The 13,948-nt window shown below is 24.7% G+C and overlaps 1 protein-coding gene across 1 annotated transcript in view; it reads left to right on the top strand.

The window, feature by feature from the left end:
- Window positions 1-13,948, top strand: part of LOC114122341 (uncharacterized) — a 129,878-nt gene that overhangs the window by 94,934 nt on the left and 20,996 nt on the right. The window contains exon 4 of the mRNA XM_050200353.1: window positions 13,119-13,265. Within this exon, the coding sequence (XP_050056310.1) occupies window positions 13,119-13,265 (147 nt within the window). The remainder of the gene's footprint in view (window positions 1-13,118; window positions 13,266-13,948) is intronic.

Below are 13,948 nucleotides of genomic sequence, written 5' to 3'. Positions count from 1 at the left end.
TAATTATGGTGAATTTATTCAATTATGATTATTGTTAAATATTTAGTATTACATAATGTTAATCCATATACATACCTATATAATTGTTATATAACATAATTTGTCATAATATTAACTTAATAATTCTAATTTCTAAGTTGTCATTATATTTTTAGATTAAATAATAATAATATTATTTTAATATTTTTACAATATGTCAATAATTGATTTTAGTTTAAAAAGATCTCCCAATATACATAATTCGCTCTATAATTATGAAATCAAAACAAAAATATACTACAGTTAAATCATTCGGCTTTCATAAAGTATATTAGGTAGTATTAAAAATTATGTTCTCAAAAATAGTTGTAGTTGATGAGAATTTTTGCTATATCATTTTTCTAAACAATGTTGTAATCATTATCGTTATTATTTTTATTACATTAATAATATCAATTACAACTTATATGTATATAAGGACATTGAATTTTGATGCGATTTAATATTTTTTTTTCTAAAGTAAAGAAAACTATCTTTTTGTCTCACTTTTTCATCGGCATTATATTATTACATAATCTACAATATAGTAAAGTGTTTACCTCAAACTTTCATCATCTCAAAAATATTCATTTACGATTAACAAAGACTAACCATGAATTCCAATACCACTTGTACATAGACCACGTACCTATGAAGTAAATCCTACCCCCTACGTATTTATTCACTATACTGTATATTGTCTGCTGGAATAATATAAACTTTATAATTTAATCTTTAGCAAAAGTATTGAACTGTATTACTATTGCATCATCTACAATTACATTCAATTCGGATACCTTTATCGAGATTTACGAATTCTGTGCGCGTCCGTTGTACCATTTTTGATTATGCTCATTTAATTTGTATTTTCTTATCTTTATTTTATTTTCGACAAAATAATAATTTAATATGTACACTGTACAATATTAGTATGAAAACTTTAAATAAAATCTATTGCTCCTGTTATATTAAGATATCATTTTATAAAACGAATTTGCACAATTCTCATTTCACAATATTGATTTAATAAAAAAAAAAAATCAAGATACTAAGTATTCAAACGCAACGTCATATTACTTTAAGCTATAAAATTATAAAACATGATTATTTATTGCTTAGTTTTATGAGTTTTATGTGTTTTAAGTTAAATACAAAAATATAATATTATGGGATTTATTTATCTTGTACATATTTTCCATGTTTGTATTATACAATATACATAATATAATATACGAGATTAAGTTATTCTATAATCCAAAGAATAATACACAAGATAACCAAATTCAAGTCGTAGAGAAAAAAATCCACTTATTTAAATTAGCTTTAGAATAAATTTGTATCTAAATAAAATACTAATAATACTACATATTTATTTAACTCATCATATCTGTGGACTGTATATTTATTATAATACCAATACGGAAGTTATTAACTTTATTATGTACACTAGAATAGAAAGTGTAAACTACTTGGTATATTATATTATATTTACAATAATAAATGAAATGTAATTTATTTTTTATTCATAAGAATTAAATATTGTGATTTTACAAAAAAAAAAATAATTCCTTTTATTTTTATACAAAAATGTCACTATCCTTTAATAATAAAATAAGTTATTATATCATCATTATTATTGTTTTTTTTTTTTTAAATAATTCACACAAACTTTACAAATACTTACGGTTATTGGTTACATTATTCACATAATTTTATTAACTATTTATTTTTCTATATCTATAAAAATTAAATCTATTACCTTTTACTTATATATACTCATATATAGACTTAGTTATTTTCAATTTATTGTTGATATTTTCAAATATTTTCTATATTATTTATAACTATAAATTATATAAAATGGAGTTAGCAATTAATTTATGTTTAATACGTTTAAAAGAACAGTTTTAAATTAACATTATATATTTGTGTGTTGAATATGAATACAATCATAAACTGTGTTGAAGAAAATAAATTTGAAATTAAAACTACGATAAAAATTTAATTTATTCAGTTAAATTGTGTTTATTTAATTTGAAGGAGTAACTTATACACATTGTTCTAAATTTCTATAATGAAGTATTATTACAAAAGAATCTATTAATATATTTCGTTATATTTACAAGTCTAAATTCAGATTGCAATAGTAATTTATTTAATCACAAGTTTATTTTGTAAAGCCTCGTATACAGTGGCAGAAACGTTAATACAATTTAAAATGAAATTTTAAATAAAAATATAAAATTCTGAAGCTTAATACTTTATTAACATTTATTAAAACCTAAAGTGATAATGTGAATTTATCCTTAAAAGACATACACTTTCTCGTGTGAATGTCCTATTTTCTGATGTATGGATCAAACAAATTAAGTATTACTTAAAATCCGAGGAAAACATTCAAAAAAAGTTATTAAACTTTTCCAAGATCTAATAATTTAATAAAGCGTTACACATATTTTGTTATTGTATACAAGGAAATATTTAAAATCTAAGTGACCTCATTCTATTTTTAAACATTATTGAAGCCCATCACATTTTATACATTACATAAATATATATATATATTACTAATTTTTAAGTTATTCTTTCAGTATTTTACATGTGTTATTAACTATCATAACTTCATTCTTCAATTTCGTAGTTTGTGCTATATATATGCCTATATATTATGGGAATATTTTTAACCTAGCTGTATCTACAAAATATATAATATTTTCAATTCTGATGTTAGTTTCATTCACAAATAACTAACACGAATAGAAAAAAAAACGCAAATTTTGAACCATTGTTCATGAATATACACAAATAGTGTGAAGGTTTAGTTCATAAATATAAATAAATAATAAACTTAAACGAATCACGAATATGAACCACGAACCACAAATACGTACATGCTAGTGTGCTGCCTAAACAATCAAATATAATAAGTTTTTGTTTTAAAATAATTATAGTTATAGTAGGTAATGCATTTTCGGTTTTAGTAGTATCTTTAAACGGTTTGTCAATGTCCGTGTACATTATTATTATAGTTACAAAACTTTGTTTAACATTTTTTTGTTACTTTAATTTTGAAATCTAATAGGTTTTAATGAAAACCTCTAAAGAAGAAAATACTGTATTCGGGATATTATAATTATTATTGTTTGTTTTGATATCGCAAATATAATTTGATGATGTCGCGTGCTTATTGCATTTGTATCATTATTATTTTTAAAGTAGTAGTAAAATACAGAAGTAGTAGGCGAATAGTTTCATGAATAATAATAAGTAACAAACTAAAACTGTTATTATTTACAAGATGTTAACCATATATAAAAGGTATTATCCTTAAATTTCCAAATTACATTATGTTTCAAAGTTTATGTTTATATTTCTTTTAAATATAGACCATTTTCTTTTGTTTACAAATGTTTTTTAAACGTTATTTATAATTTAAACCATCTATATTCACTTATGTATACATTTTATTTAAATTAAAAATATTAATATCTCTAGCATTGCCATTTTAAATATTTTCCTTAAACTAATTCTCATTAATCTACAAAACCTTAGTCAACTATATAACAGTTGCAACAAAAATGTATTCCTTAAACATAGGTATACATGTCCTGAAATTAACAATTTTAAAATTAAGGTTCAATTTCAGTATTAATTTAACAATTATACAATGTAATTCATATTATAAGTTATGTAAAATATAGTAATATAGTGTTTTCTAGGCCAGTGCTTCTCAATCTGGGGGCCGTGAATGAATAACTAAGGGGCCTTGAAATATTTATTTCATTTAAAATATTTTCGATTATTTAGTGATTTTCTTTACATTTATTTGAGTGAAATAGTACATGTAAATTTAGTACATCATTAAGAAAAAATAATTAATGATTTTAATTTAGGGGGGGGGGCCTTGATAGTTTTACATTAAATTTAGGGGACCCTTTAACAAAAAAGCTTGAGAAGTACTATTCTAAGCTATACATGATAGTACAACATTTTTAAGCAAGTAAGTATACTTATAGATTAAATAAGTAATGCAAATCCTTTACCACTCAATATTTCAATTTAGATTTGACTCAATAGTAGCGCCTGAAGTTAGGAACAGGTAGGTTTTCCCACCTCTTCTTATCATCATGCATCACTAGTAAGTCGAATCCAAATTAAAATAATTAGCGATAAATGATTGTATTGGCGATACACCATATATATTATAATATTATATAATAAATATGGTATACAGGATAGTATATCGCATATAAAAATAAAAAAGTAAAAAGTATATTATACTTAAATAGTATTTTTTATTTTAATTTTATTGAGTGATGACTTGTTTTTTGAACGTTTAATCATAAAGAACGGGAAAACACGGTACCCTTGTACAATTATCTAATGATATATTATGTATGTATATTTTGAGTTTTTTTTTTTTTTGTATAGTCTAACATTATATAAAAAATATTTTGACAAAAATATAATGTATAAAATCTGTGAGGTTGGAGTGTATTTATGAATATTTTAATAAATTGTTGACCATTGTTAAGCATCACATATTTTATAATAAGGTCGAAATGTCGAATGATCATTATACGCTTTAGCTTGCCGAGAAAGTTGTTACTAATTATTACAAATATTTTAATTGTTGTATTACAAACGAATAATTCAAAAATGTAAAAGATGGATAAACTATAAACAAGACAAATTAAGCACACTATTATATAGTTCACCAAACAATGAAAATATTGTCATCAAAAAATTATTGAAGTTGCGAATATTTTCTTTGCGCAATAAAGTTTACACCATTTATTTGAACATTTAAAAATATAACTATTTGTTTATAATTAGTAAATTAGTTTGCAATGTATGAAGATTTTTTTTATTTGAAACCTACTTTTAAACATTATATTATGGCAAAATCGGGTACATTTTTATTTTTGGTTAAAAATGGATACATTTTTATTCCGTATAGTTTTACAGTCATTATCATTTTTATTCTAATACCAATGAGTCTAATATAGATATTTAATAATATGTCCTGGTAAAAATGTATTTATTTTAAATTCGTATATTTTATTTGTTTATTTTTATACAATTTGCATACAAATAGTTTTGGTTTACTAATTTAATAGGCACCTATATGTATAAAGTGATTCACTAACCATGCTCATTCCCATTTTTCCTTGAATAATAAAGTTATTCAAGTTTTTATTTTGGGAATTTTTAAACAATATATTTTCAAAATCTTGAAATTTATTGGACTATTTAAGAAGTATACTTAAGAAATACAAACTTTTATTTTTTAAACGATGACCCTATCCTTATAATTCTACTGCAAATTGTTTAGCTAATCATTTTGGACGTTTCCTAGTAGTAAAAATGCAATTAATAACTCAATGTGATAAAACCTTATAAATAGATTATCCATTTTATTTAAATAGTTTAAAAGATAAATTCTTTTCCGATTTTCACTATCGTTAATATATTTAATGATATATTATACATCTATATGTAATATGTATACAATATATTTTTTTAAATACGTAACTAAAAAATCAATATACTTATATATTAATTGCCGTTGTACCGTAAACCTTCGTTTCATCGTCTTTCTGTACGGTAAAAACAATGTTTGCACTGTAAATGAAAAATAGTCGCGGTAATTTTAAGATGGATTTCAATTTCAATCAGAAGTTATAAAACTGTCTGTTGGTTTATATCATCTGGGAATAAAATAGGAGCGTCTCGACGATTCTCTGGTTTTGATTTACTATATTATTTACTGGAGATCAAAAATCTTTCGGACAACACGCCGCCCGAGAACAACTATAAACTTTAATGTACTAATTATAAGTAGATAGGTAGTTCTTCTTTTAAATGTGATTGGATTGGTATTTTTGTTCGGTATACTTCTCATTTATATGTTATTGATTTTTCGTCGGTTGAACTTACACGTTTATTATTATATAAAGTGTATTATAATCAGTGTGTTGGGTCTGTGGATTACATAAATACACTTGTGAATAAATATTGTGTTGATATAAATTATCGAGTTAAATCGGAAATTAAATTCAACATTCAATATCAAATGTATCATTGCACAATACACAATAATCGTGCACCTAATACTATAAAGTTGTAATTTACATGTTGCTAAATTTTCCCGCCGCAAAGGGTGCACTATCGTAGCTTGTTTATGTGTCCATAATATTATATGTATTTCGTGTAATCGTATAATATATAATATTATATTATATTATATCGTTAACGAATATTTATACAGCTAATGTATAATATTTAACATTGCGTATGCTCGATGTTAATCCACAGTAATAAGCGATCATCAGGCTTCGACAAAGGTTTAAAAATGATCGAGTATGAATATAGTTAAATGAAATTCTGTTGTCAAACTCTATGCACGTATTTATAATAAAGCTTAAGTTACTGGATTCTATGAAATTTCGAATTTTATCCGTGATGGCTCAACATTTATCATTATTTCAATCATAATTAAATTTCAAAATGTCAAGCTCGTCTTCCTATAATGGACTAACGGGTGAGCAAAAAATAATAACTTTAAAGCAATCTATACCTGAGGAAATGCGATATTATTGTAATATTATTCCCAGAACACAATATATAAGACAACGGAGGGATATCCGCTCGTAACGCAAACGAAACGTTCCGTTTGAACGACAACAAAACCTTCAGCCATCAATAATAGGTATATTAATATTTTTTTTATTCGCGTTTTATTAACTTTGCAATTGAACCTTTTTTATTATAATATGCCTTGATACGAGATGAACTTTGGATAAAACGCACATAGGTTCACGCGATTTACGGTCTGCGGTTGAATAATAACGTCTGAACTGCATGTAGACAATATTTTCCAACCCATTTCGCGCGTTTCGAACAATAAGCACGTTGCATCGTGCATTTTCGGTTACAATGACGTTCAGATAAGTTTTCATACAATACCCACAACGCGCGTAAGTCAGCCTCTTTATCAAAATGGCCTTGGATACAGAACACATTTTATGGTACGAATATGCGGGGTTGGCTAGTTATCGTAAATTTTTTTTTTTCCGCTTAAATCTCTACAAAAAAAAATATATATATATACTACACATTTAGTGAACTGTATTTTTATAAACAGCTAGCCGTAATAAATGTTGACAATGCAAATTTTTTTTTTTATATATAACTTACCTACTTCATTTTACAGTCGAAAATATTTTTGTTTAATTTTCATATGCGACCAGTAAGGATTTTCGGCGTGTATAGTTATATTTTCGGATCAATATTATGGAAAAATTATATTGTAAGTAATTGTATAACAATATTATAAAATAATACCACTTAGGCGCATCTAAACAGCTTTCAAACATTATACATAAATGTAATAACTACAGCATCAAAGGCAATCCACAATCTCAATGAAACGAAAATCAATCTCAACGAAATGTTAACGCTTTAATTGTCTATGTTTAATCGTCAACAAACGCGTATTGTTTCTACTTTCTACAACGACTGTAACTGGTGAGCGTCTTTTTTTCAGCCTGGTCTTAAAATGATAAAGTTTATTAACTGATATATATGTATATAATAGTATTTGCTTTAAAATCGTACTATATGTGTATTTACGAGTAGATATATAATATAATATATAACATTGCCGACAAATAAAATAAAGCGGCTTATTCGATAATATAACGTATCAATGAACTCGCAAAATTAAATATGTGAGTATAATGAGATTTTACACAATAACATCACAGATTATGTGAAACTATTCATTATTTTTATTATCTTTATATAATCTGTGATGATATTATGAAGGATTCTTCATAGAGAAATACACAATAGGGAGAGAAAAAAAAATAATATTATATTTATTTTGATTAGATGAGCATATATCTATATAATAATATATTATACATACTAATATAATTGTCTTTAAAGAAAAAAATATTCGAAAATTATTAATGGACTCGCAATTTAATAACTAGGGTATTACTCATTGTAATAAGTTATCTGTAGCTTGTATACAAACTTTTCAAAAATATATTATTTCTTAAATATTTTTATATTATATGATAGGTACACAAAATTATGGTACCATATATGTATATACGGATTGCAGTATTGCATATTATAATACAATTAAATATTTAAGTGCATCTATAGTCTGCACTGTTCAGTAAGTCGGTCGTATATATATTATATACAACCACAGCTTGAAAATGTCAAAAAAAACAAAATGAACCATAATCTACAAATAATTACAATATTATGTTAATTTTGTGTTGTATAGTATTACGCATATTTTCTTACCATCGGTCAATAGATATTATAATATACGTTTATACTAATTTTAAATGAAACACGTTTTTTCCATGAAGCTGAATAACTTTTTCACAACCTCCAAGCTTCTACGTCAGAGTTTCCCAACCAGAGTGTCGAGAACCTAAATTTAGGATACCGTGAAATTATTTGAAATATGTTTTTAAGAATAAACGACTTCGTGAAAAATATAGCACACAATGAGTAATAAAACAAACTATAGTATAAATCCTATTGTGTTTCATACAATGTATACGTAGTAATATTACGATGTCCAATCTATTTTAATATTCATATTGGTTCAATTGCTATCACTTCGAGAGTGTCTTTAGATTTTTAGAAAATAACTAAAAGTACCGTGAATCAAAAAGTGTTGGGAACTTCTGCTCTATGTCATCGTCTAAACACTCTAAACGTCATAAACCTTTAGTAATTCATCAGGAAATTTTACTAGACGGCTAGATCCCAGTAACTTTAATATATTAATAATTAAGATAAGTTATTTGCCAAAATTATATTCCCTCACCAGAAACATGATTAAAAATTATTTAAAATACATAATATTTTTGATCATTAGGTATCTAATTAAACTCAAAATAAAAATGTTTGCAAAGGTCTGTTATTATAAAGTTAATTAATTTACGTTAATATTTTAAAATTAAAATAACTAATTCGTATCTAATTAATATTGAATATATTGGTTATGCGTGTTGAAGCCATATGCGGATTATAATGTTAATTCTCATACATTTATATAATAGTTAGAAGACGATTAATGTGGGTATTTGACGGAAAAAAAAACAAAGAGACACATTTCATACGTATAATCGATACCTATGAACAATGATTTTAATAATTCGTTATAAAAACAGTTATAGTACGTGACGTCTATCTAATATCGACGAATTTTACTCAAATGTTTAATAGGATTTTTATCAGAAATGGAAAGTAGCAGCGAGTGTATCTTTGTTCGCCCAGCACTGCGTGGAGGACACCTTTTCAGAGTACATAATCGTTTAGCTTAATAAAAAGACATGATTAATGGTGTTTTATCTAACATAGACTGACGTAAGGTCCCTTGTCGCTGTGTATCTTCCATGAAAGTATTTAAGTCAAAAACATTGGTTTTTAACCTATACACAATGCAATAAATCGTTACACTACACGCATCTTATATTTTATCAATTCTACTAAAGTGTAGTATAGTGGAAAATAAGACATGCTATATAAACAGTGACAATATCTCTTACAAAATATGAACCTTAAGCGATATGATATTTTTTTTTCAAGTCATATGCAAAGACTACTTAAAACTATTGACGTTACAATATTATCATATTTATGTACAAAGTATGCATAATTAATAAGTGTATAAATAATCGAAAATTATAACAGTGCTAATTTTTAAAATACCCATCGATGATTATACATCATTATAAAATAAATAGTATAATAGCTAAGCTGCCTTCGTGTTATTTTATATTTGACTAAAATGCAACTTAATGTGGAATAATGACATCAATGATGATTCGAAATTATTGAAAATAAATTAAATCTAACTTTTTCCCGTTAAAATATATATATATAATATGGTAAATATTGAACATAACTAATAATATCACAAAAATATAAGAACACTACTGTAAGTTTATGAATAAATTTAAATAATAATATATATTAGTTTTTTAGTGGGTACCTACTGAGAAAAATTAATGGTTTTCAAAAGCAATTTTCGATCAGGTATTTAGAGTAATTAAATATGCTAAAATGTTCTCCGTGTAATATACTATAGGTACTTAATTATATTAGGTATCTAAATAAGAGGTCTTAATCTACAGCCTACCTCGTATTCATTTGTACATTTTTAATAAACTAATAGGTATTCTTATTACGTATGCGGACAGGGAGATGTTTTATAAATGATAAGTTTCCCGCTATCTAAATATGATGAAGATTTTTAATTTAAATTATTGATAAAATTATATGATAAATCATATAAATGACCTAATCCCCAGGTTAGTAATGTTTATCAATATTTACCAAAAAAAAAAAATATTTATAATTATATTTATTTACAATTTCGTTTTTAAATAAAATTATAATGTGATAAATTATTTTTTATTACAAAACATTGATTACACTTTTTAATAATAAAAAAAAAGTATGATTTATTACTAACATATTGTATTTAATTCTCCAAAAACTTTCTCTCTAGTGTATGGGAAAACAAAGCGAAATGTTTGACTTTAGTTGCATTTTTCTGGATTACGCGAAAAAAACAATGGGCAATGGAAATATGACAGAGGGGTTGTTGTTGAACGGTGAAAAAATGTATGCTATGGGAAAAGTGATGAAAAGAAGGTAAACAATAGTGTTATTAGAGACAAAACCAAAAGATCATTTGCATGACAATGATAAAAAATAATTTTTTTTACCGTGACATTTAAAATGGTCATGTGTATTTAATTAAGTACTGAGAGATTATTAAAAAAAAATTTAGAACAAGCGAATTATTCGCTTATAAATTATATTAATATAATTTTACTTTTTTTTGTTATCTAAAAAAAATACACTCAACTACTAGTGAATAACATCTAAAATTTGAAATTTTTATACTTAAATCACTCAAACGTTAAATATTAATTTTACACAACATTGACGATTTGATAACATTTTAAATTGGTACCTATAGGTAGTCTAGTAATGACTACAAACATTTTTTCTTAAACAATCAAATTATATAATATTATTTAAAAACCCATTGCAATATAGTTGTTTAAGATAATTAAGATAACGTAATATTACTATGTAACTATAATGATCTTTGTTGCCGAAATTAAATTTTACGATCAATAAAAAAAAAAATTAATATTATTCTACAAATTATACATATTATAAAATATTTATATTAGACGTATTATGAACAACTGATCATCGCATTTTATAATACTTATTTATATTTACTTAATAATATAACAACATTAATAAATTATATTTAAAAACAATTTATTGCAAACTTGATTTACAATATTACTCACAAGATGAAAAAAAAAGAAAATTAGTTTAATCAAGAAAAGAAATAGATAATTTATTGAAAATATTACATGATGAACTCCGTACGTATTAAAGTATATAATATGTATTTTTAATTAAAATATACAGGTAATATTTCAATACTAAATTCCAAGCTGTTTCTTTGAAGTGCACGCAAAGACTGAATAACTCAATATGTACAAACGAATGTCAAACTGAAGTATGAAAATATAACCATTGTAGATTTACTGAAAACTCGAATACAAGTACGAAATACTAAAAAAAGAAGTCTGAATCGAGTGTACTACAACAGTAAAAAAATTATGATCAAACATTATTTATATATATATATATTTGTACGTGTTGTATATTTATTTAGTTATGGGCGTGAAGCATACATAATTCTGCTGTTATATATATTTATAAGTGGTGCGTTCAGAATAAAATAAAATCGTTACGAAATGCGATTACGTATTTGTTAATATATATAATTTGAAATTTGAAATAAAACCAAATTAGAGCTCAATACAGTGGTGTAGTATCTATGAATGTATGACCAATATATCACATTCTTCCGAGTGGCCGCATACACTACAACTGATCTATTAAAGCTAAAATGTACCCATTAATTTTTATATGACTTTGAACAGTAATTATAGTGTTATTAACACATTTTATTCTATGTGTTATATTTTTTCTATTTTAGATGATAATTCGTGGAAATTCACTCTCAAAATTAATATAACCGATTAGATTGAATCACTCTATAACATTATCTATATTTTAAGATCTTTTCAGTGCATGGTTTAATGACGCGCAAGTACAACTGTTATACTTGATGATCCATTCAACGTAAGACATTCGTTAATTCAGAAAACAGTTACGTTTTTTAAAATATTTCTTCCATTCTAAATCGGTATAAAACAAATTTTTTGAAAAAAATTTATGTCTTAAAATTTTTTATAATTATCATTTTTTAAACTTGTATTGCTCTTTTGAAACTCTAAAATTGGTTCACTGACAGAACAGTACCACTTTGCGCACATAACTAACGAAAATTATTTGCCCCGACTCGAAAGCAACTGGTGGTAAGTAGGTTAGATACGAGTTTTCGTCCGCTGTACAGTACTATTCTCTCGGTGAACAAAAATAAATACATTTTTAATTTTATTTCCGAAGAAAAATATTGATCAGAGAATTTCAACCCATCAAAATCAAATTTTTAACGAGTAGTTTATTAATTATAACTGTTATGTGTAAGTGTTTAATTTAAAGTTCAAACGAGCGAGTAAACCAAAATTTTGCGGAGTACACCTGTACCACTACACTTCGCTCATTAAAACTTTAAATTCTTATAAATCATAAACTAATCGTCCGAAATTCAATTTGTATGTATAGAAGTACTATGAAAAATATTCTGCTTTTGAATAAGATATTAAAAATGCACATTATTATTAAAACTCCAAACACTTTTAAAAATAGTACGAACCACACATTTTTTTATAAAAACTATTGTTCTTTAAGGTCTAATATGTTATATGTCAGTAAAAAAAAATCTAATTCAAAAACTTTATTATTATTTTAGTGATTGTTTTACGTTAAAACTTAAAACCATCACCAATGTATAGTATATTTCATTAATAACCTAATCATACATAATATATAATATATACATAATTTAATTTAATTGTGTATCTAATAATAATAATTTATTCATTCCTATTGTTTTTCAGGAAATCGACGAGATAAGTCATCGAAAAAATCTTCGTCAACAGTAGGTACGGGGTCAGTGCAACACACTCCACCATCCCCACAACAGTATAACACAAGCCACAACCAAAGGGCAGAACTGTCGCCGAAATCACGAAAACAACAAATAGGTTTGTATAATATATTAAATAATATTATTAAGGTCCTAAAAACGATAAAATAGGTGTTGACTATAGTACAATTATTTAAAAATTAAAAATTAAACTTTTTATTGTATTACATACGTACTATAAAATAGCAATTTAATATATATTTTAATAATGAAAGATATTTAAAAATTCTATCGAAATAATTGGAAATAACTTATCAAGAATAGTTTTTTTTATCGATGAACAACATTATCTATTGATTTTTGAAGCTGTATTATTTATTCTCAACTCTTATACAAGTATAAGATAAAACTATGTTGATTTATATTGATTAACTAGTTATACGTTCAACTTATTTAAATGTGTTAAATTTTGAGCATTACATCAAATTAAAAAAAGAAAACATCTTGAAATGATATTTTGAATTATTTTAACTCAAAAACTCAAAAAACTATAAATGTATAGTAAAAACTAATAAAATAATTACTTAAAACTACAAACAAAATTATCTTATAACTGCTATAAAGACATATAAAACAATAATTTCATTTTTTAAATATCTGTAACATAAACTGAATTATATGCGCGGAATGCATTGTTTTAGAGCATTTAAAATAAATGCACTTTGCATCATACCCTAATTACTATATCATTATAGTCATGTTTCGTATAAGCAAATGGCGTGCAGTCTGTTTTCCCCCCTT

The sequence above is a fragment of the Aphis gossypii genome, chromosome 2, assembly GCF_020184175.1.
Source record: "Aphis gossypii isolate Hap1 chromosome 2, ASM2018417v2, whole genome shotgun sequence".
Classification (NCBI taxonomy): Eukaryota; Metazoa; Arthropoda; class Insecta; order Hemiptera; family Aphididae; genus Aphis; species Aphis gossypii.
This window is presented reverse-complemented; position numbering and strand designations above follow the sequence as displayed.